At 46.4% G+C, this 24,386-nt stretch overlaps 1 protein-coding gene across 1 annotated transcript; it reads right to left on the reverse strand.

The window, feature by feature from the left end:
* Positions 1 to 6,364: 6,364 nt before the first annotated feature.
* LOC138970145 (uncharacterized) lies at positions 6,365 to 24,348 on the reverse strand. Its single transcript, XM_070342629.1, has 2 exons — positions 23,338 to 24,348; positions 6,365 to 6,457 (listed from the first exon to the last, which is right to left on the reverse strand). The coding sequence occupies exons 1-2, from the start codon at positions 24,346 to 24,348 to the stop codon at positions 6,365 to 6,367; spliced, it is 1,104 nt and encodes a 367-aa protein (XP_070198730.1).
* Between the last annotated feature and the right edge of the window lie 38 nt (positions 24,349 to 24,386).

Here is a 24,386-nt window from a genome sequence, read left to right on the forward strand (position 1 = left end):
TACTCCAAGTGCTAAACTGGGGTTCCCAGGTCTGCACATACTTTGGTAGACAAACCTTGCTCTCTGCTCTTGTTAAAACGCTTTTAGAATATGGTGAACTTCGTTCTGCTACAATCATTTAAAGTTTTACATGAAATGTTCTCATTTTCTTCCTTATAGTGGAGAATAATATTTATATCATGTAAATGGTAGAAAGTTTTGAGAGAGAAAAAAAGTGAAACAAGCACCTTTTCAAAGCTGTGTGTGTGTGTGTGCTGCACACTGATATGTGTGTTATTTAATTTTCATTTTGTATGATTTAGAGCCTTTCGGATGATGTGAGTGAACATTTAAAGTGGTATTGTATGTGGAGAGTATACAGTAGCTGGGAATGATGTATTAGACTTTTTAATCTAACACTTGTGTTTTTAAAACACTGCGAAGTCGTGTGACAATACAAACAAGTAAAATAAAAGTTTTGGAAACATGTCTGGAAAGTATGGGAATGAAGTGCTCTGGGAGAACTTTCTAGACTCAGCTTGGAGGTGCATACACACAGAAAGGCATAGAATGCAAATGACTAAAACTTGAAAAACTTCTGAAGTTAAAGCATGATCTTATTCTAACAGTATCTCAAACTTATTCCGCATTCTGATACCGGTGTTTTGACCAAATGAAGCACTTCTATGAAGGAGGTCCCAGCTGCATGTTGCCAGTTTAGGAACTAAATAATAGCTCAGTTTTGTTTTAGAGGAATTCAACCAAAATATAGCACTGACTACCTAAACAAATTTAAGAAGAAAAAAAACTTAGTGTGTTCCATCCAATTGTTTTATTTGTGCAAAAAGACACTTGAGGTTGTCAATGGCTGGCTGCCTGAAAGTCAAACTACAGCAGGAAGGGGTACACATGTGACTGCTCTCGGTGAAACAATCCAGTGTTTTCTCTAAATTGTCCTCTAAACTCTAACCACAGAACATGGTAATAATCACTTACAAGTCGTGGAGCTGTTCTGCAGCTAAGACCACCTTCGAAATGAGATTCCTGCATGACTGAAAAAGCGATATGAATGGTGGTTCATTGGCAGGCTAACCACATAGACATTGTGAATGCATTTGTTATACATATCATTGAAGTCCAGCAGTGAGCAGGTAATATATATTAATGTCATGTTATCAAGCCCATTAAGATATACTGTTAAATAGAGATTGCTCACTCTCTGTTTGGTGTAACTATGGAATTTGAAGCCAGAAATTAAAACTAGCTGACCAATGAGACGTCAGAACCATCAAAAAGAGATATAAAGATTGCTTGGCATTGCTTTGTCCTGGCATCATCAGGTACTTCCAACATTCAAAAAGAAGGAACAAAAGAAAACAGTACCTGCTGTGTTCATGCATTGACCTTTGAAGGTGTACCAGACGCTTTCCAGATACTTCCAACATGTAAACGTTTTTGGGATAGAATTATCTGTGCCATATTATGTTGTGTTCACTACATTTTCAGGGTACCTTTGTGTCAGTTTATATGTGATAGATTCAAATTTAGGTCTGGTCACAGGACTTTTGTCAGGTTATGGACCTGATTCAAATGAATACCATTGATCTTTCATAACACACTATTCTCATACTGTGAAGAAAATAGATGATTTAAAGTGTCAGACTAAAGGAGAACTTGAGAGGAAGTAACAGAAAGAACATGTTCTGCTTGATTTGTAATGATCATGGTTAGACTTCTCTATTAAAGTATCTTAATTTGGTCCCGTTTCTTTAAAGTAGAATGGTGAAAAGAAACGGTTGACTTTGCTTCAACTGCCATTGCTTATACAGTCCCTGCGCCAGTCTTGCAAAGTATCACTTTGTTAGCCAATGTGAGGTCTTGTTGCATGTCCGATTGTCAACCTATTTCTCCAGCAGTGTGATCAAATTCAGGCAAGTCGTAATGGTACAAAAGAATGGATACAATGTTTCTCATCCCTCCCTGGACAGCTAGTAATGCGTCCATTAAATTACATTCTTACCGCAATTCTCATAAATGCATTGACTTCAATCTCACATGCTAGATGTCGAAACACTACTCAAATTACCTGCCCTTGAAAGGGTGGTAACCAAGCTAAAAAAATAGACGCCATAGCCGTTGCTATGCCCGGAACCCACTTGGTTACCCATAACCCCCCGCGCACCACGTGAGCGCCGGCATCCGGAATAATCATTCTCGATTTTCGACGACATAGTCGTCAGACGTGCGGAATTCGACTGCTCACTTGGCTTTCCCTAGCCCTCGTCTTTGTGACGATACGGGCTTGGGGGGGCCTTTGCCTGTTCGCCTTTCCTTAGGTGAGACCTGTCCTTTTTATTGAATTGAATTAAATTACATATTCTTACTCCAATTCTTCTGAATGCATTGACTTCAGTCTCACATGCTAGATGTCGAAAAAAACCACTCAAATTACCTGCCCTTAGTAGGGTGGTAACCAAGCTAAAAGCGACCCCATAGCCGTTGCTATGGGCTGACCTTGCTCAGTTACCCACAACACCCTGCGCACCACGTGAGCGCCAGCATCCGTAATAATCATTCTCGACTTTCGACAACACACGGTGGACGTGTCGATTTTTGTCACTCACTTTTGGCCTTCGCATGCCGGCTCGTCCGTGAGACTAGCTGGTTCTTGTGGGTCTACCTGTCCATCTACCTTTTGGTGAGATCTTTCCGTTTTCTATGTTTGATAGCTTTCTGTTGAACAGGCACGCAGAAGTTTTTCGTTCTGGGTGACTGTTTTTCGCCGGTCTTAAAATGGCCGACAACAAAGCTAAACTTGGCGCGAGACTGGAAGGTGACAAGGCTCTTAGCCCGGTTAAGAAAACTAAACCTAAGAGTAAGCCTAAGAACTTTGATTTTGCCTATTATGCGGGTCGTAGATCCGTCAAACAGCACTTCTTTTGATGTTCCTATCCCTCCGAGGGCGGGTTCAGTTCTTTCACAGCTCGCTTCCCCTGTGGGGGTAATCAGCCGGGGCCTTCAGCCTTTAGGCTCCTTATAGACTGAATTGTTGGATCGTCGTCGGTGTCGACTGATGGGGGGGGGGTGGCCGCGTGGCTATTCTTTCCCCTTTCTCTGCGTAAGAGGAATCAGTCAATGTCCTCCTTTTGGGGGGGACTTAACAATGATTTGTGTCTTTATTCTCAGCTGTTTCAGGCGCGATCGGCGGTTCCCGCCCTCTCGTTCGTCAGCTTCGCACTGTGGTCTAGTGCAAATGGCCTGTTCGGTTCAGCCTGTTTCTTGCCTCTGGTGGCTCTGGGCTGTTCACGAGCACCCTCTCCTTTTAGGAGGGGGGGCCTGCTCCCTGCCTGCGTCTAACCTCTCTGATTACCTCCGGTACTTCTCAGTGTTACGCAGCCCCCCGCCAAATGGGGGGGGGATAGGGGGGGCGCTCCTGCTTCGCACCGTGGTTTGGTGCAAATGGCCAATTCGGTTCAGTCCTTTCTGCCTCTGGTAGACTGGGTTGTTCGCGAGCACTCTCTCCGTAGGGAGAGGGGGCCTGCTCCCCGCCTGCTTTGGCCGCTCTGCTTGCTTTTAGCACGGCTGAGTCGGTTCATGCAGCCCCCTTACCGTGAGGGGGGCACGGTAAGTCACGGCCTGGGCTTGTTCCCACCCTGCCTCTTTGCGGGCAGGGGGCTGTGTTCAGCTTCCCACCCTTTCCCGCCCTCCGGGCGCGTTCGGGTGGGGGTGGTATCAGTGACTCACTCTTTCCCGCCCACCGGGCAGGATCGGGTGGGGGCTGGAGCAGCATTCCACCCTTTCCCTCCCTCTGGGTTGGATTGGGTGGGCGCTGTTGGACTGTCTTCACAGTCTGTGCCTCTATTGTCCTGGCCCGACAATCGTTCTCCTCCCCTATCGGGGTGGGTGGGCGGTGGGCTATAGGACTACGGCAGTGGGACGGGTGGGGGTCGGCCGTTTTTGGTTCGTCTCTCTCCATCGCTCTTACTGCTGTGACAAGCCACCCCCCTCCCCATCTGGGGCATGGGGTGGCTCAGGCTTTTCTTCACAGTGGGGGTGCTATGTACGGCCTTTCCAGGCTATGTTACATACTCCTTCTCTGCTCCATTTGGGGCAGGTGGCTGTGTTAGCTGCCCGCGCTTGTCGCGCGTAGCGGTCGGGGAACAATGAGCTTGACTCTCCTTTGTTCTCTGCAGGGTGTCTCGCACAGCGGTCGGGGAACAATGAGCTTTGCTCCGCTTTGTTCTCTGCACGGTGCTGTGCCGGCTGTCTACCCCTCTATCCCCTTGGGGATGTGAGCGGTTGCTCTGGCAGGCGGAGACAGAACATACTCTTTCTCTCCAGTCTCCCATTCTTTGTGTTCACAATGGTTTGTGGGGACTCGGACTACAGTAATTCGCCTGGCCAGTGGTCATTGTCCTTAGCCAGCATAGGTCACCCCCCCCCCCCCCCCCCTCCTAGGGGTGGGTGAGTGATAGGGCTACTTGACTTCGGCAGGTGGACGAGTGAGGATCGGCCGTTTACGGCCGTTTCTCTATTTCAGTCTTCCCCCCCTCTAGGGGTTACGGCTTTGCTGGACCACCCCCCTCCCCACTTGGGGTGAGTTGTGGTTCAAACCAGGTAGTCTGGTTCTTAGCACTGAGATGCTTCTCTCGCACAGCGGGTGGGGTAAGGCGGGCCGGGCTCGACTTTGTCTTGTTCCCCCACTCTCTCTCCTTCTCGGCAGGGAGCTGTGCCAGTTACCAACCCCTCTTCCCCCCACCTCTTGTTCAGGTGGGCGGTTTGGGTTGGCAGTCAGAGACTGATCACGCTTTTCATTCTCACTCTTGGCGGTGTTATCGGCAGGAGTGTTTAGTGCGCGACCTCCCCTCCTTTTGTGTTTTTACACAACTGCTGGTTGGGATTCGGACTCCTTGTTTGAGGAGGGGGAGTGTGTAGGGCGGCCTACTGGTTGTAGGCTTCCCATACAAAAAGCGGCTGCTGTTGCAGCTTACTTTTTCCCGGATAGGTTGGGGGTGTCTCTCTTCCTTCCTCTTCCGGGATGACTTTGGGTTTACACAGGCTTTCTCGCAATTGTTTCATTTGCTGAGTCTCCGGTGATTGCCTACCACATGCCACAGTTTTTGGCTTGATCCGCACCTTAGGGTAGTGGTCTTCAGCCTACACCTTTCCCGCTGCTTCATACGCAGGGTACTGTTGGCTTTGGGGTTTCAAGGCTGCTTCGTTCTCACTTTTAGTGCGGAAGAAGATAGCAGGGAATTTTCAGGCTCAGGGTCTGATCCGGACTTTTTTAGTGCCAGGGGCTTAAGTTTCCTGGCTTCGCTTACAGACCACAGGGAACGTGGGGTTTCATGATGTTACCCCTCCCTCTCCTCTCTGGAGGAGCTAGGATGGCATGGTTTAGAGTTTTCTGCTTTGGCTGAGACTCTCTTCTGTGCTCTCTTATAGGCAATCTTATCCTCCCTGAACTCTCTTTTGGGTTAGGGAGGATGCCTTGGATAAGGCCTTAGCCAGGCTGCTGGCAGCTTGGGCTAGGGTCGTCACCGAGCAGAGGAGTTCGTCGGTGACGTTCTAGGCCCACACTGTTTTTACTTGGTGTGATCTCCTTCTTTTACAAGGGGTTTGATTTCACGCCGGTTACAGGAAGCAAGGGTCAGGCTTTTTCTGGGGTTGTTTAAACCTACTCAGAAGCTGGAATCTTTCCCTTCCTTATTGGACCTCTGGCAGCGCGTTTATGCGCTCCCGGTTACAAAGTGGGTGTTTTGGTTCAGTGTCTCCTCCCTCTCCGCGGGAGGTGGGTCGGCATGGGCTAGAACTATCAGCTTTGGCTGAGATTTTCCTCTGTGCTCTCACATGAGCTTTCCTTTTGCGTTTCTGCACACAGGAAAGGGCTCGGTTTCTGGAGGGTATTGGTCTCTGGACTATCTCGGGGGCTGGTTGAGCTTTTTCAAGGTCAATCAGCTTGTCAGCTGCACTTTCATATGGTGTTGAACCAGGCTTTTTGCCTGGTGCTCTCAGTAACCAGGCAAAATTCCGAGCTGTCCTTATCCCAGGTTTTTACCTGGGCATGCTGTTCGACTTTGTCTCTTGGAAGGTTTGTCCTTCACACAAGAGAGAATAGGGAGGCTTTAAGCTCTTTTCACTGCCAGACTGGCACGAGAGCAGACCTCTGCGAGGTCTTTAGACTCGATCTTCGGTCGGACGGTATCGATGGCTATGCTGGCCCTCTAGTCTTTCCTCAAGTTTTTTGGGGGGCTCGGCCTCACAGGTCTGGGACATGAGGGTCCTCCTCCAGAGTGGGTTCCTCCACGCGAGAAGGTGGCTGGAATCCTTTTGGATCGCTCAGGGCGTTTTCCCTAGCTTTGTTTCCCCCCGGACTTAGACCGCTTTATAGATGCGTTTTCGTCTGGATGGGTCCTGCATTGACAATTGCAGTCTTGAGGCTGTGATGTAGACGCAACTCCTTGGGCTTTTCTTTTGCCTGGGGTTAAGAGCAGTAGCTCTCAGTCTACTAGCCTTTCTTTTTGGCTTGATTTACAGGCATGTCCTGTTGCATTCGGGCAATTCTTATGTTGCTTCTTATGTGAACTAGCTGGGAGGAGCAAGTTCTCACTCCCTGTCAGACAGAGTATAAGGGATTCTGATTGGGTTTTCACACTAAATCATTTTCTCACGGGAATATCTCCCCGGCCGGCTCTGCTATCTGGCCGACTCGCTCAACAGGTCCTCTCAGGGCTTGCACATGGGTTGGGCCATCTGCTTACGGGTCTGGAGGTGTGCTGTTTGTGTTTTAGATCATGGGTTTTGACTCTGGTCTTTGGGCATGAAGCATATAGTTCCTCCACTTTATCTGTGTATGCTCCTTTTTGGCCTCCTTGGCCAATTGGGGTATAGAGCGGGGGTGCAACTCCTTAGCGCCCCTCTCTCAAGCCAGGTGGTTTTTCACCTCTGTTTCTTTTTGGCTTTGGGCAGCTTGGCCTCTTCTTCGAGGTTCCGGCGTCTCGGCTATCTCAGCTATTGTGAAACGAATAGGCCTCTCTTCTGTTGTTCATGGCGCTCTTGTGGGCATGATCAAAGGACCTTGTTTTAAGAGGTTTAGAGGCTTCCCCTTGTTTAACGCGTAGCACTTTGTTCTATTTACTCTGGGCCTCAGCCCCGTAGGGCAGTGAGGCGCATGCGTTTTTGGGGTTTACCAGAGGATGTAGCCTTAGGGCTTTTAGTTCCGTTGGTTCACGGTTTTTGGCCAGTTTTTGGGGTATCAGAAACCTGGTCAATCTCCTCTGGTGTTTTATTCCCTCCTCTCGGGAGGATTCTCGCTCCGGGCGATTCGGATTTTCTAACTGTCTGGTTAAGACTTTTTAAATCCCTTTTTGACTTTACAGTCATTTGGAACCACGAGCTTTAGCTCAGGTTCTTGTCTCTTTACACTGTGGGTGAAAGAGGCTTCTTTTATTTGTCTCTCTAGAGGCTTTGCTACTTTCATAGGACAGTCCTATGAATGGTGCTTTTTGAACAAGGTGCGGGGGGGGGGGGGGCGTTCAGTCCTCCCTCTATTCCTTTTCAGGCGTTAGGGAGTCCAGAGTCTGGTGTTCTTCTCTGGCTGGTGGTGTTCCTCTCGCCTATGCGAAGTTTGCCAACAGCTCAGGAACAGACTTTGGGCTTCCTTTATTGCCGTGTTGCGTTCTGGTCGCCTAGGCGAAGTTTTGCAAACGGCTTACTGGAGATCAGACGATGTGTTCATCAGTTTCTATCTTCGGGATATCTCCTGCACGCGGCTAGACGGCTCCAGTGCATTGCCGGCTTTAGTTGCTGCAGGGCAGGTCCTTACAAGGACATAAGTAGGTTCCCTCCACCTTTAGGAGGAATCTGCATTCATAAGAGATGGAGTAAGAATATGTAATTTAATGGAAAATGTTTAAGTAAATTTTCATTTGATTAATATACTTACCCAATTCTTATAGTTAATACCCTATATTATCCATCCCCGCTGTCTTATATCCTTGGGGTGTTTTAATAGTCTCGAATGATTATTACGGATGCTGGCGCTCACGTGGTGCGCAGGGTGTTGTGGGTAACTGAGCAAGGTCAGGCCATAGCAACGGCTATGGGGTCGCTTTTAGCTTGGTTACCACCCTACTAAGGGCAGGTAATTTGAGTGGTTTTTTCGACATCTAGCATGTGAGACTGAAGTCAATGCATTCATAAGAATTGGGTAAGTATATTAATCAAATGAAAATTTACTTAAAAATTTTCCATTGTTGTTTGTTAGCTGCTTGTTTACAGCCGCTTCAGAAATTTACTTTTCTGGTGGAGTACGATTTTCGGCCATTTACAAGATGGCCGATAGCAAGCAGTAACTTAGTGCGAGGCAGGAAGTGAATAAGGCTGCTAGCCCTATTTAGAAATCTCTGTGCGGGTCGTCGACCCTTCGAGTAGTACTTCTTTTGTAGTAGCTATTCGTGCGGATAAGGTTTCGTTTTTTCTTCCCAGCCCGCCTCTCCTCTCAAGGAGAACCAGTCAGTGTCTTCCACTTTCGGGGGTCTTAACGATGAAATATGTGTTTATTTCTCAGCTGTTTCAGGCACGATCGGCCCGCCCACTGTGGCGGCGTACTCCTTGGCAGTTTCGCATCATGGTCTGGTGCAAATGGCCAGTTCGGTTCAGCCCTTTTTTGCCTCTGGTGGCTCAGGGTTGTTCGCGAGCACCCTCTCCTTTCAGGAGGGGGGGCCTCTGACCACTCTGATTACCTCCGGTATTTCTCAGTGCGTTGGGGGGTGTTCCTGCTTCGCACCGTGGTCTAGTGCAAATGGCCAGTTCGGTTCAGCCCTTTCTGCCTCTGGTAGTACTGGGTTGTTTACGAGCACTCTCTCCGCCTGTCTCTGCCCGCTCTCCTTGCTTTTAGCACAGCTGAGTCGGGCATGCAGCCCCCTTACCGTTTGGAAGGGGGAGTGGGGGGGCACGGTAAGTCACAGCCTGGGCTTGTTCCCACTCTGCCTCAATGGGGGCAGGGTGCTGTGTCAGTGGCCCACCCTTTCCCGCCCGTCGGGCAGGATCAGGTGGGCGCTGTTGGACTGTCTTCTCAGTCGATACCGCTATTGTCCTCGGCCGGCAATCGCCCCCCCCCCCCCCCCCCCTTGGGGTGGGTGGGCGGTTGGGCTACAGGACTTCAGCCTGGGCTTGTTCCCACTCTGCCTCAATGGGGGCAGGGGGCTGTGTCAGTGGCCACCCTTTCCCGCCCTCCGGGCAGGATCAGTCTATGCCGCTATTGTCCTCGCCCGGCAACCGCCCCCCTCCTCCCTCGGGGTGGGTGGGCGGTGGGGCTACGGGACTCCAGCAGGTGGACGGGTGGGGGCGGCCGTGTTCGGTCTCGTCTCTCACTCCGTCTTACCCCTCTCGGGGGTCGTTTTTCTGCTGTGACGGGCCACCTCCCTCCCCACGCGGGTGGCGGGGTGGCTCAAACTAATCAGACTGGTTTTGTTGACTGGGGCCAGCCTCCCGCACAGCGGTTGGGGAACAATGGGCCTGTCTCGGCTTTGTTCAGTGCCCCCGTCCACCTTCCTTCTCGGCAGGGTGCTGTGCCGGCTGTCTACTCCTCTTCCCCTTTGGGGCTGGGGAGTGGTGGTGGTTGGCAAGTGGGGCGGAGCACGCTTTTCATTCCCCAGTCTCCCCTCCTTTGTGCGGTGACACAATGGATGGTGGGGAGTGGTGGTGGTTGGCAAGTGGGGCGGAGCACGCTTTTCATTCCCCAGTCTCCCCTCCTTTGTGCGGTGACACAATGGATGGTGGGGAGTGGTGGTGGTTGACAAGTGGGGCGGAGCACGCTTTTCATTCCCCAGTCTCCCCTCCTTTGTGCGGTGACACAATGGATGGTGGGGAGTGGTGGTGGTTGGCAAGTGGGGCGGAGCACGCTTTTCATTCCCCAGTCTCCCCTCCTTTGTGCAGTGACACAATGGATGGTGGGGACTCGGATTTTTCTGAGGAAGAGGAAGAGTGTGTAGCTTTGCCTATTGTGTTTAGGCAGGCTATGAGGAAAGCGGCTTCTGTGGCAGCGGTTTATTTCCCGGAGGGGGTGGCGGATTCAGACCAAGGTGTCGCTTTCCCCCCGTCTACTGCGGATGACTTTCGGCCTTAGCGGGTGGACTCACAATCTTTTTTGATTTGTAGAGTCTCCCGCCGTGGCTTACCACATGTCACAACTTTTGGCTAGGCAGGGGAGCGGTCTTTCGCCTACTCCTTTGCCGCTGTTGCATGCGCATGGTCCAGCGCCTCCTTCTGCTAAGCCCGTGGCCGGCTTCAAGTGCCCAGACCACTTCTTTTTCTCCATTGGTGCAGAAGAAGGTGGACTGGAGCGTCAAGTCTAGGAAATTTCAGCAACGTTCCCGATTCTGTCGGAGTTTGTTGCCTTGTTGCCCAAACAACCCTCAGCAAAAGAGGGAGGTCGACTCTGATTCTTCTATCCCCTCTCTGGAGGAGATGGGTAGGCTTGATCTGTCGGACCTCTTCTTTGCGCTCGGACGCTTCTCTAACTGAAGGGAAAGCTCACAGCGGGCGGGCTTGGCTGTCCGCTCTCGGCTTTGTCTGGTATAACAAAGAAAAGCTCACAGCGGGCGGGCTTGACTGACCGGTCTCGGTTTTGTCTTGTATCCCCGTTCGCCCTCCTTCTCGGCAGGGCGCTGTACCAAATACCCACCCCTCTCCCCCCTCGGGGCAGGTTAGCGGTGTGGTTTGTTGGGCAGACAAAGCTCGCTTTCACTCATGCATATCAATTGGAGTTTTAGTGCGCTGCCTCCCCCGCCTCCCCGCCTTGGTGTTTTGACACAGCGGCGGGTGGGGATAGGACTCCGTTGTGCAGGAGGAAGAGTGGTAGCGCTGCCTACTGCTGGTAGGCTCGCTATGCAAAAGCGGCTGTTGGGGCAGCTTAATATTTCCCGGAAGGGGTGGAGGATTCAGAGCATGGTGTCTCTCTTCCCCCCTCTATCGCGGATGACCTTAGGTCTACGCGGGCTGACTCGCAATCTTTTTGATTTGTTGGGTCTCCTGTGATTGCCTACCTCATGTCGCAGCTTTTGGCTTGACCCGCACCTCAGGGTAGTGGTCTCCAGCCTACACCTTTCCCGCTGCTTCATGCACATGGTCCCGCTCCTACTTCTGCTAGCCAGTGGCTGGTTTCTAGGTTCGGGATACTTCGTTCTCAATTTTAGTGCAGAAGAAGATAGTTGGAATGTCAAGTCTCGGAATCTAATCCAGACTTTTTCGTTGCCACGGGCTACCTTTCCTGTTCCAGCGGAGCTAGTCTTGTTGCTTCACAAACAGACCACAGAGAGAGAGGGTGTTTTGGCAGTGTGCCCACACTGTCTTCACCTGGTGTGATCTCCTTCTTTTGCAAGGGTTCGTTGTCACACCTGCTACAGGAAGGAAGGGACAGGCATTGTTTGGGTTTTTTGTTATACCCTAACTCGGAAGCCTCAGTCTTACCCTTCTTTCAAGGTCAAGTAGCAGCGCATTAATGCTCTCCCGGTCACAAAGTGGGGTTTCGATTCAGTGACTCCTCCCTCTCCTCTCTGGAGGAGGTGGGATGGCATGGTTTGGAGTTTTCAGCTTTTGCTGAGATTTTCCTCTGTGCTCTCACACGAGCCTGCCTTATGCATCCTGCAGACAGGAAGTGGCTCCGTTTCTGCTGGAGGCACCAGGTGTTTTCAGTTCAGGGCTCGGCCCTTCAGACTGTTGCTGTCTCCATGGATTTTTATCATGGTGGACTGTCAGTTGGGTGTTCTGATTAGACAGAGAGGTATTCGTCTCAGGGCGTACCTTGGTGGCTGGTTGATCTTGTATCAGGGTCATCAGCTTGCCAGCTGCACATTCAGATCGTGTTGAACCAGGCTTTTTTCCTGGGGTTCTCAGTAAACCAGGCAAAATCCGAGCTGTCCCCATTCCCATAGTTTTTTCTACCTGGGCATGTCGTTCGACACTTTCTCTTGGAAGGTTCGTCCTTCACAGGAGAGGATAGAGCGTCTTTAGGCTCTTATCACTGCCAGGCTGGCATGACAGCAGCCTCGATCCTCTGGCAGATAGAATCGGTGGCCATGCTGTTCCCTCTAGGGCGTTTCCTTAGCTTTGCCCCCTCCGGACTTAGACCACTTCATGGATGCATCTCTGTCCGGATGGGGAGCCTACATTGGCAGTCACAGTCTTGGGGCAGTTAACGTAGACTCAACTCCTTTGGCATCTCAATTGCCTGGAGTTAGGAGCAGTAGCTCTCAGTCTACTAGCCTTTCTCTTTGGCTATATGCAGGCATGTTCGGTTGCATACGGACAAATTACTTCTGTCGCTGTCTATGTGGACGAGCGGGGAGGAGCAAGTTCTCGCTCCCTGTCAGACAGAGTTTTACGGGATTTTGAGTTGGTGCCTTTCACACCAAGTCAATATCTCAGGGAAATATCTCCCCGGCCGTCTCTATAATCGGGCCGACTCGCTCAGCAGGTCCTCTCAGGGCTTGCACACAGGTTGGGCCTTCTGCATACAGGGCTGGAGTTTGTGCTGTTTGTGTTACAGATCGTGGGTTATGACTCTGGTCTGGGTGCATGAAGCACATAGGTCCTCCACTTTCTCTGTGTATGCCCCTCATTGGCCTTCTTGGCCAATTGGTGTATAGAGCGGGGGTGCAACTCCTTAGCGCCCCTCTCTCAATCCAGGTGGTTAATCACCTCTGTTTCTTATCGGCTCGGGGCAGCTTGGTCTCTTCTCTGAGGTTCAGGCGTCTCGGCTATCTCAGCTAATTTGAAACAAATAGGCCTCTCTATCGATGTTCATGGTGCTTTTGCGGGCATGATCAAAGGACCTTGTTTTAAGAGGTTTAGAGGCGTACCCCTGTTCCTTTTTGGGATTTTTTTCTAGTTTTGGAATGGTTGCGTTCTTTGGCATTTTGAGCCCTTACTCTCGGCTCGTTTGCTAGACTTAACGCGTAGGACTTTGTTCCTCTCAGCCCTGAAGGGCAGTGAGACCCATGCGCTATTGGGGTTACCGGAGGATGTAGCCTTGGAACATATTAATTCCGTTTTTTCACGGCTTTTCGGCCAGATTTCCTTGAATCAGAAACCTGGTCAATCTCCTCTGGTATTTGATTCCCTCCTCTCGGGAGGATTCTCGCTCCGGGCGATTTGGATTTTCTAACTGTCTGGTTAGAGTTTTAAAATCCTTTCTAACTTGCTCTAAGTCAATTGGAACTAAGAGCCTTAAAGCTCATGTTCTTATCTCTTTAGACTTCTCTTAATTGACTCTCACAAGAGGTGTAGTTTTGCTATCTTCTCTTTGGAGGTCTGATGACGTGTTCATTAATTTTTACCTCCTGGACATCTCCTGCTCTTGACTTGACGAGGCCTTTCTTTGCCCTCGTTAGTTTCTGCAGGACAGGTTCTTTCAGGGACATAATTAAGTCCCTCCTCCTTTAGGAGCAATCTGCATTTATGAGAATTGCGGTAAGAATATGTATTTTAATTGAAAATTTCAATAATAAATGTTCATTTGATTAATATACTTACTCAATTCTCATAGTTAATACCCTCCCATCCATCCCCGCTACTTAATTTCCTACGGGTTTTTGAGAAGTCTCGAATGATTATTCCGGATGCCGGCGCTCACGTGGTGCGCGGGGGGCTATGGGTAACCAAGTGGGTTCAGGGCATAGCAACGGCAGGTAATTTGAGTAGTTTTTCGACATCTAGCATGTGAGATTGAAGTCGATGCATTTATGAGAATTGGGTAAGTATATTAATCAAATGAAAATTTATTATTGAAATTTTCGATTTATTTCCTTCAGTCGGTGCCTGTCACCAGGATGTGTTTCTTCAGCCCACCTCTTGGTCACCTGCTGATTGCGAGAGTGAAATAAGGGACATTTATTTTGAGAGCTACTGGTAACTGTCAGTTCCCGAGCCACGCCGAATTTTTAACGAGTCCATTTCTCAGAAGAGGGAACACATGTGCTTCAATGTTTTGCTGCGGAAAAAAAACGATGCTTCGGCGGATGATGACAAAACTTTGGTTATTCCACAGAAAAAACTTTTTTTCCGTGGCATTTTTTGTGTGTGTGGAATAACTGAATAAAGTCATCATCCACTAAGGATAAATCACATACCCTGACTGGCTGTTTAATCTCACATTTAGCAACTGTTTGTTTGGGTAAATTAGAATCATTAAGTAGCTCAGTGACACAAGTCTCTCTTTTTCTTCTTTTGCCTCGTTGAGACCAAGTTTATCATCATCTGTTGATGAGTCTCTAACTGTGGATCGTGCAGGAACATTTTATACTTTCCAAGTTTTGCAGTAGAATTGTTTTCAATGGAGATGGATACATTCTCACCCCACTTTACAGCGCATACATAAGGATAAGTGTGGCTTTGATGCAATGTAAAATAGCAGCACAACATCTAGCTTCTTTATCCATGCACAATAAGGATGCTGTTTAAGATGTGGTTGACATAATCTGTACTCGAATAATGAAAAATTGCTCATGTGTTTATGTGTTCCCTCGGGAACAGATCTACTGCTCTCTGTGAGGCATAATATTCATTGCACTAGCTTTTGGCCATCCAGTCAATTTCTCATGGATAAAAACTAGTACTAGTGCTGCCCCTTTGAAGACCTCAAAACATCTTATAGTACTAGTGCTGCCCCTTTGAAGACCTCAAAACATCTTATAGTACTAGTGCTGCCCCTTTGAAGACCTCAAAACATCTTATAGTACTAGTGCTGCCCCTTTGAAGACCTCAAAACATCTTATAGTACTAGTGCTGCCCCTTTGAAGACCTCAAAACATCTTAGAAAATGAGGTCTTACAAGAATGAATGTTAAAACCGGAGTAACATGGCTGACTTGCGTTATGACCCAACTAAACTGGCTTCATTTTCAACTTTCCAATGTCATGATCATTTGAGGATTGGATTCCCAAGGAAACACTTTCGCAGTCATTTTTTACGCATTTGAGAACTGAAGTACATGAATGGCACAATTGTATTGTAAAGTTATGGCAATGTTTCTTAGGGGGGAAACATTTGCAGCATGGTTGTGGAAAAAGTCACTTTGAAGTGTGACCATTGAAGATGACAACAAACTTGTGGGTACATATTATTTTCTAGCTGCCTAAAAGCTGCAAAGCACTCACGTTTGTTTGAATAAACTTTAGAAAGAGACATCATCAAGCCCAAAATAAGCGGTACTCTGTGATGTTCCCCTTGTTAATCACCCGAAGAAGGCTGAGTTGTCATGGATTGGAGGCCAAATCTCTCCCTCTTTGGGAATATAGAAGGGAGTTGGTCAGTTTCCATTCTGCTTGGTAGTAAACCTTCCAGTGTTCACATCACGGGCCTCACATAGGAAACAAAATTCTAGCGAACAAGAATTTACTGTGACAATTAAAAGCCTTACTGGCGTCTAAAGCTGTGAGGCACATTCATGGGTAAGGTTTTAAACAGGTGGGTCAGGAAGTGAGGTAGAGAATTGGAGACAATGAAAATTGTGAGACCGGGGCTGTGTGAGCCCATTGGGAACATCTGAAACAACTTTTTTTAGGCTTAATATGGTATCCCTTGCTTTTGTAATCATCTGAAGGGGAACAGAAGCCGTATTTGCCGGCTTGAAGCCCCTTTGAAATTTACAGAAGCAGCCCGGAACAAAACAAGAGCAGCTTTAATTGTATGCATTTAATTGCATGGATAAATGGAGATGTTGCACCAATTATTTTGTACTCGATGAATTAGTATTTTATTTTGCTCTGTTGGGTTTGTTTCTGTTCTGTATTTTATTAACACTCAGTTACGCAATGTACTTGAGATCATTATTTTTTTCGCCACTAGAATGTCCCAGTATGTCACCTTTTCAGTATTATTACTTTTTTGTAAAGTCTGTTGCTTTTGTTAGTGGTTGGTTATATACATGTACATTATGTGTTCACATATTTTTATTCTGAGGCATGTTTTGAAACAGGCATATGCTAGATTTCAGAAAAAAGAAGAAACCACAAATAAAAATGAAATCGGCTGCTTTGAGCATACAATTATGGATTGTTTTGTTGACACAAATACTGAGAGAGGAATGTGTGTTTGGTCATGAGGACTCCCATGAAAGCCTTATTTACACTAATTACATGTTACCAACTTACCTTCAGCAGGCAGAACATTCCACAGAGGCCAGAGATCATGGCTGCTTTGAAAAGTGAGCACCCATGTTTATATGGTTGACAGAAGAGGATGCCATTTCCAACACTGCAAAGAATGCACAGGGGAGCTAACTTTTTACTGTTATGCCCAGAATGGCTTACGTGACATCTGACCCAGTCACAATGTTTGACCCCCTTGTTTTAAGTATCCAGGCACAACTCACAGCCCATAAAACCCCTGACGGAGTTATTCCGGAAATTGTCGATTCAGTCTCGTCCCAGAAGATCATTGAATGCAAATTACATATCGTTGTGACACATGATAACCCGTATATTCAATGACAGAAGCAAAATCAAGTGGTCTTTTTCGGACTCATCTGGGTCCGTATGCTTATGGGGGAAGTTCGCGACAACTCCCAAAGTTTTGAGTGACATCGGAAGTACTTGCCTCACTTTCGTATGCATGGGCCGGAAAAAGGGTTTACTTCGAAGCAAAGCGAGGAAGTAACTCAGGGTAGTTTGTGACTACTTCTAATGTTTTGAGCGAGATCGGAAGTACATCCTCACTTTCGCATGCATGGGACGAAAAAAGAGTTTACTTTGGAAGCTAACGAGGAAGTAAATGAGGGCCAGACCCAGTAGTAAACACGCTACTTCCACAGTTTCTCAGTGCAAAAAGGCAGGGCTTTTCTTCAGTTTTTCATATCAAACTGAGCTGACACAAATGAAAGTCCCAAAGAGAGAAAATAGAAGGAATAAATTTCGTGCAAATTTCCCTGAATACAAACCTGAGTTGCCAGCTTTGACTTTTGTTTGTTCTGGGTCATTGGCCACCACTCTTTCATTCCCGCTTATACGAGGGGGTTACTGTGTTTCTATGAAAAATGGGCTCGTTGTGTGAGTGTGTGTGTGTGTGCATTTGTGTGCGTGTGTGTGTGGGTTTGAGTGTAAGTTTCTGCTGTTGTTTTTGTCATTGCTTTATGTGTGTGTGTGTGTGTGTGTGTTCGAGTGTTGAAAAGTAAGTTTCTGCTATTTATTTTGTCATTGCTTTATCTGTGTGTGTGTGTGTGTGTGTGTTTGTATGTATTTTGTGCGAGTGCCTGCCTGCCTGTGTGTGCATTCGTGCGGGTATAATTGTGCGTCCTCATACGTTTGTTTGCCTGTCAGTGCGTGCGCGCGTGTGTGTGTGTGTGTTCGATGTTATGTGTGTGTTCGACGGTGTGTGTGTGTGTTCGACGGTGTGTGTGTGTGTGTTCGACGGTGTGTGTGTGTTCGATGGTGTGTGTGTGCGTGCGTGTGTGTGTTTGTGTGTGCGTGTGTTCGACGGTGTGTGTGTGTGTGTGTGCACCCCCCATCCCCCCTTACCACACACTATTATGAGCTGAGTATTTGTGCCTCGATATTTTATTGATGTTCTTACGTTTTATGTTGTTTATTATGATTCACCACACCCGAGTTTCTCGTAATTGAGATAATACAGTGTTCTATGTCTATGTCTAACACACATGCACACATAGGCTAAACAAATCCAATCTTGACTTCCAACTTTATATAAACATACATCCTGTTCACAATTAACGAGGACAAACAAAATGTACAAATACCAAAGTACAACAATTTATCTTTTGTAAAAATTCGGACACACATTTTACCAATTAATATTTCATTTTCTTTTCTTTCATTTTCATTACTTTATTGTCCCATCGCTGGGAAATTCGGGTCGCTTCCTCCCAGTGAAAAGCTAGCAGCAACGGAGTCGCGCTACCCAGGTGTCTGCGTGTTTAGGTGTATTCAGCCACCTGCACTTATGGCAGAATGACCAAGGTCTTTTACGTGCCATTGTGATGACACGGGGGTGGGACATGGTTTCCGTCTCTGGGTCTGCACATAAAGTTGACCCGTGTCCGTCCCGGCCCGAATTCGAACCTGCGACCTTCCGATCACAAGTCCAGTGCTCTACCACTGAACTTCTTTTCACTACACCTTATATCTTGATTCTTCAAACACTGATTGATTTCTGCCTTTTCAAATTTACCAGTAACCCGAACGTTCGCTCTAAATTCTAACCAACCTATTTTGTCCAAAACAGTTTTACCGATACACAATCATTAAAAAAAAAAAGGTTTAACATAACCGACTTCGCTACCACATAAACCTTGCACCATAGACACAAACTGTGACATTCTTGTTTAATCTAGGTGAAATGCTTGAAACAGAGTGGCTCAAAAGCGACAGTTCGATCAGTTACTAACCGAAAAAAACCGAGCTCGAGTCATTCGGCAAAGGTGGCGAGCTTTCAAACCATCACGACTGAATAACTCATATTACATCTTATCATCACGTATATTTCACACGAGTAGCATGGTGCAGTGGTTACGGATTTGGAAATTCGATCCGGCGCTCTGGGTTCAAGTGCCGCTGGGAGCTAAAATCTTTAATTTTTGTTTTTTATTAGGTAATCTTTTTCTTTATAGGCCTGAATTGCATTCAACTGCAACAACCGGTTTTTGTCTCTGTGTTCATTTTGTTTTAATTGCGTAAAGAAACTGTCCAATGCTTTCACAAAAAATCCAATCTTGACTTTCATCTGTACATTAATATAAAAAGCAGGAAAAAAGAACAGAAAAAAAGATCAATAAAGACGGATGCTCCCCGATAAAAAAAAAAGAAAAAAAAAAGAGAAAGGCAAAAAAGAAAGGGTTGAAGCTGCCTGCATGCAACTGTTGTTTCCATGCCGAGGTGAGGTCAACAGTCAATCACAGCCCGAGACACTCAGCTGTTCGTGCGTGCGCTTTGCTTTGCTTCATCCGAATGTTATACTCCGATGTAAGTAGACGTAGGGTGGCGCAGTGGTACGTAATCCCAGCGGGCCCTTTGACGCGCAGAATGGAATTGTAATGGGACATTTTCATATCTACGCCAATGGTGCTAGGCGCACTAGTAAACCGAATCAAGAACTTGATGTCTGTCCCTATTCTCCCGTTGACTGTTTTTGGAAAGAAAAACAAGAACACTAAGACGTGATTAGCCATTGAGTGCACTGAATAACGTCCGGTTCTCACTATCCTTACAAATAAATAAGAGAGCCTGGAGGGGGGAGAGAGAGAGAGAGAGAGAGAGAGACTGAAACTGAACTTTATTATCAAAGGATAGAGGTTTTAGGCAAAGCCTAATCTTACAACCTGTCCCTTATACAAACACGTAATACAGACGCAAATAATATAGATAGTAAGGAAAAAGGTTATTACCCGCTATTACGAGCTAGTCGTGTGACAGAGAGTTTTCTTGCACACGAGACTGTAGATGTTTCACGACGGCTTTAGCCGGAGTGAAACAGCAGCAGTCGAGTGTGCAAGAAAACTCTCTGTCACACGACTAGCTCGTTATGTTGTTGTTATGTTATGTTATGTTATGTTATCAGACTGGTACTTAGGCTGTCTGATCTTTTGATCAGTTGCTATCCTAGCCTAACTTTGGGCTAGGTAACCTACACGATCTTTTGACCGTGGCCTATTCTATCAACTTTTTATGGCGATTATGTCTCACAGCTTCAACAGAGGAGAGAACAAACACATTTTGCGTACTCACGCTTGATAAACCTAAACACAGGAGCAGCCATTGTGGAGAGATCTACTTTTTGACGAAAGTGACCGAACAACTATAAATGACGTCTCGGTATATGTGAATGACGTCACAGTCATCGTCACAGTCTGTATCTTTTGAAGCATCGCAATCTTCATGACGTCTTTCTGTGTCTGCATCCGCGAAATGTTTGTTCTTTCCGGGATCTTTGTCATCTATGTTCAGAACTCTGTCCTTCTAGATTCAGACTAACAGGCCTCCTGAGCGAGCCACTTTCCAAGGGCAGCTAAATTCGCGTATGGAAACAGTACTGTCGTCTGGGATGCCGTTTTCAGTATTCTCAGCGTTGAAGAATTTGTAAAGAGAAGAAACGATAACAGCAGGAGAAATAAAAGTCGTGTGTGCATTTTGGGGTTTTTGGAGGGACAATTTCGAGTTTGAATCCGTTCTTGCACATGCTCCAAAGCGTGTAAATAGAGAATACTACATGGCTTGCTGTGTCGTACCAGATTTACACGAGTTGTTTTTTTAAATATTGAACTGCGAGCGAAAGCGAGCTGTTCACTATTTGAAAAAGCAACGAGTGTAAATCTGGTACGATACAGCAAGCCATGTAGTATTCTGTTTATCCTACATACTGTACTTACGTGTATTTTACTGAAAATGTCCTGCATTCGGGGCAGCTAAATTGAAGACGCTTGTTTTGGAACCTCGATCTCTTCTAAAGCCTCGTGCAATCTATTACGTCAAAGCAAAGAAACGTCACTCTGAAAGTGTGGCGTGACGTGTTAGTTCAAAAAATTCATCGAGGGTAATTAGCGAGCGCAATTTTTTTTTTCTATAATGACGTTTGTCTCGGTGACTTTGGCATCATGAGCAGTGGAAAAACAGGTCCCTGCCAGACTTGCTTGACATGACCTCATTTACATGATACACACACGTGTGATTTGAACGATTATTATCTCACGGGTGTCTCTCTCACGTATGTTGTAGGATAACATACAATCTTGCACACGTTTGCTTTAGTAGTGGCAAAGAAGGAAAGCGTGTGACATAGTTTCTTATACACACTCGAAAATAGGAAAACAATATAGTGTGGAAATTGCAGCACAGTTGCAATAACGCATTGCATATCCAAAACAACTGATGACAAAAGGGGGAAAAAGTGTGGAGGAATTGTCACAATCATTTGTATGTACATATAGTATATAATTATCAATACATACACATAAAGAACAAATCAAAATACCAAACAAAAAGCACAAAAATATCAGACATGAAAAGTGTTCTATTTACCCATCAAGCGGGAATGGAACTGACGCCTAAACGTTTTCACAGAAGAGGCATTTCGGATTTGTAGGGGTAGGGAATTCCAGAGAGACGCTCCTGAGAAGGCTAAACTTGACTTATACAAGTCTAGACGAGGGATAGGGGGGATAAGATTCTGGGACATCTTTTTGTGGCATGTCTGAAATGTGATTTTAAATATGTAGGAACATTATGTGAGAGAAAGAAAGAGAGAGAGAGTGGGAGAGAGAGAGAGACAGACAGACAGAGAGAGACAGACAGACTGAGAGAGAGACAGACAGAGAGAGACAGAAGGAGAGAGACAGAGAGAGTTGAATTGAATTGAATTGAATTTAAATTTATTTTACGAATGTGACAGAATAAGCAACGTACACATGCTTTTTTTCATCCGGCCCTCGTCCATTGAGGGGTAACAAACAAGAAGAAATAAAAGATAAGTTTAACAAATGACATATTTACCATACTTAACATGTCAAGGAACCAATAAGACATTTTAAGATGCATTGTGATTCTTTAGCAATGCTTGAAAATTATATATAACAGAGAAATATGTGTTTGTATAAAAAAAAATATATTTAAAATTAAAAAAATTCTTCATGAATTATATAATCATGTTTTTCAATATAATCACAGAGTACAGTTATATTTTGCCAGCTGCTTGATAATATTTCTTATAAGTTTTGTAAAAGAAACAGCATGTAATATTCCTTGAATGATGTTTCATGAATTCGTAGTTTGATTATATTTGGAATGGCGTTCCACAGAATTGCTCCAGAATAATTATATGATAGACTCGACTTGTACAGGTCAATTCTTGGAGTTGGGGTAATTAATTTGTTACATTTTCTATAATAATTTATTTTGAAATTTGAGGCACACTCTGACATAATTCTATACATCATCACACCTTTGTTATATGCAAATCTATCTTTGATAGGAAAAATTTGCAATCGTTTATAATCAGTCATGGAAAGAGATGTATTTTTTAAAATAATCAATTTAACAGCTCGTCTATGTAAACTGCCCAAGTGTTTCAAAGTATTTGCACTTGCAGAATCCCACACTGTGGAAGCATAGTCAATAGCTGACTGAATATGTGCCTGAAAAAACAGTTTTCTTGTGCGAAGGTCTAGAAAGTGTTTGATTTTTGATAACTGAAATACTTTTTGGATGTGTTTTTACAAAGTGTATCTACATGTTTTGACCAAGACAAGTTATTGTCAATGGTTGTTCCCAAGACTTTATGGCTATCAACTTTGGTAACATCTTGATTTCGTATTAGCAATGTCGGAAATCCAGATGTTACATTGTCTTTTTTAGTTTCATTTGGATTCAGTGACATATGGTTTAGTTCTGACCATTCAAGTAATCGATCAATGTTTTCTTGGAGGATATTTGCTAGTTTAATAAGATCTTGGTGACTAGAATGAATGATGTAGTATCATCTACAAATAGTTCACACATGCATTTTACAAATAGAGGTAGGTCGTTTATATATATAGAAAATAGTAATGGACCAAGAATAGAACCTTGTGGTACTCCAAACCTTACTGTTTGCTTACAAGAGAAAGATTGTTTCAGATAAGTACTTTGCTGTCTGTCTGACAGGAAAGATGTTAAAATGTTTATGGAATCTGTTGCAATTCCATAAATCTTAAGCTTTTTGACAAGGAGTTTATGGTCAATTAGGTCAAAAGCAAAGTCAACAAATAGAGCAGCACAGAACTGATTATTATTAATGTTTGTCAGCCATTGGTCTAGTAAACTAATAAGCGCTGTTTAATTGATATGAGTGTTTTTGCCTAAAACCTGATTGATTATCATGGATCAATTTATTGTTCTCAAAGTGAGAAAGGATGTGTTTATTGATATGTTTTTCAAGAGAGAGAGAGAGAGGGGGAGAGAAAGAGAGATAGAGAGAGAGACTTCTTTTTTTCTTCTTCGGCGTTCCAGGATTTTTGGCCTCAGGTCAGACTTCAAGTTTTGTAGCTTGAATAAAGCTAGTGGTCAGGACCAGGGAGTCTTTGGTGCCCCAGAGTTGCTCCTGCAGTGTGGCACCTTGGGGCCAGTGATCTGTTCTGGCTTCCTGGTGGAGCGGGCAGGTCTGCAGGATGTGCTCCGGGGTCTGTAGGCCTGTTTCGCACGGGCAGTTCGGTGTGTGCGACAGACCAAGGCGGTGCATGTGGGCACGCAGTCGACAGTGTCCAGTCCGTAGGCGGAAGAGGATGGTCTGCTGATGGCGCTGTAAGTTGGGCATCTGATCATCAGATGGCAGGCTGTGTTGGGCTTTCCAGGTGGTTTGGTAGTGTCTTTTCACCAGGGTTTTGGCTTCACTGTAAGAGACTGTTGGTCTTGTCTGCTCCAGATGGCTGCCAGTCTTGGCCAGTCTGTCCGCTTCCTCGTTCCCTGAGAGGCCACAGTGAGCAGGGATCCACTGGACAGCGACGTTTGTGCTCTGGGAGAGAGTACAAAGAAGACGCTGGGTGTCTCGTTCCAGCTGCTCTTTGGGCGACTGCAGGCTTTGGACGGCGGATCTGCAGTCGGTCAGGAAGACGGCGTGAGAGGGTGGGTGTTCGCTGACCAGGCTAACTGCTTCTCTGAGAGCGGTGAGTTCTGCCCGGTAGTTGGATGACAGCTCTCCGGCAGGCAGGGATCTTGAAAGGGTGTGTCCGTCTGGGTAGCGTACCAGGATCCCGCTTCCTCCGTTTTTGATGGCACCATCTGAGGACCCGTCAGTGTAGATGTGAGTCCATACTGAGGCGTTGTAGTCCTGGTGCATCATCTCCAGCGTGAGGTTCTTGAGGACTGCGTCCTGCTGCTCTCTCTTGCTGGTCACTCCTGGCATGTCAGTAACAAAGAGCACCTTGCTGAGCTGGCTGTTCCACTCTTCAGCGTCTTGGAGGGGCTCTTGTTCTTCAGGGGTGCGTGGTAGGAAGCTGGTTTGGGTTCTCTCTAGCTGCTTGGCCAGATGGTTGAAGCTGCTTCTTTTCAGCCTGTTCTTCGTCAGCTGTTGGGTGTGCTGGTGTGTTGGGTGAGAGGGGAGTCGTTGCAGCTTCTCGTACTGCACGATGACCTTCTCTTCTCGTCGGTGGTCCAGGGAAGGGAGTCTGGTGGTGGCTTCAAGGGCGTGTATGGGCGTAGTTTTCAGTCCCCCTGTGATGATGCGCATGCTTGCGTTCTGCACTTTGTTGAGCCGGCTGGTGTTGCTCTTCGCAGCTGTGGCCCAGGCTGCAGCTCCATACTCCATCACAGGGCGGACGTGTCCCGTATACACCTGTCTGAGGATGTTGCTGCTGGCTCCCCACTTTGTGCCAGCCAGTTTCTTCATGATGGAGAGTCTTCTCGTAGCCCTCTTCTCCGCCTCTT

The sequence above is a fragment of the Littorina saxatilis genome, linkage group LG7 (genome assembly GCF_037325665.1).
Source record: "Littorina saxatilis isolate snail1 linkage group LG7, US_GU_Lsax_2.0, whole genome shotgun sequence".
Taxonomy (NCBI): Eukaryota; Metazoa; Mollusca; class Gastropoda; order Littorinimorpha; family Littorinidae; genus Littorina; species Littorina saxatilis.

Bases quoted from the DNA above. Each gene is read 5' to 3' on its own strand.
- LOC138970145 (XM_070342629.1), bottom strand. From the start codon at position 24,348: ATGAAGAAACTGGCTGGCACAAAGTGGGGAGCCAGCAGCAACATCCTC. The intron at 6,458-23,337 runs GTGAAAAGACAC...TCTTAACCCCAG, and splicing joins ACAGTGAAGCCAAAACCCTG to GCAAAAGAAAAGCCCAAGGA.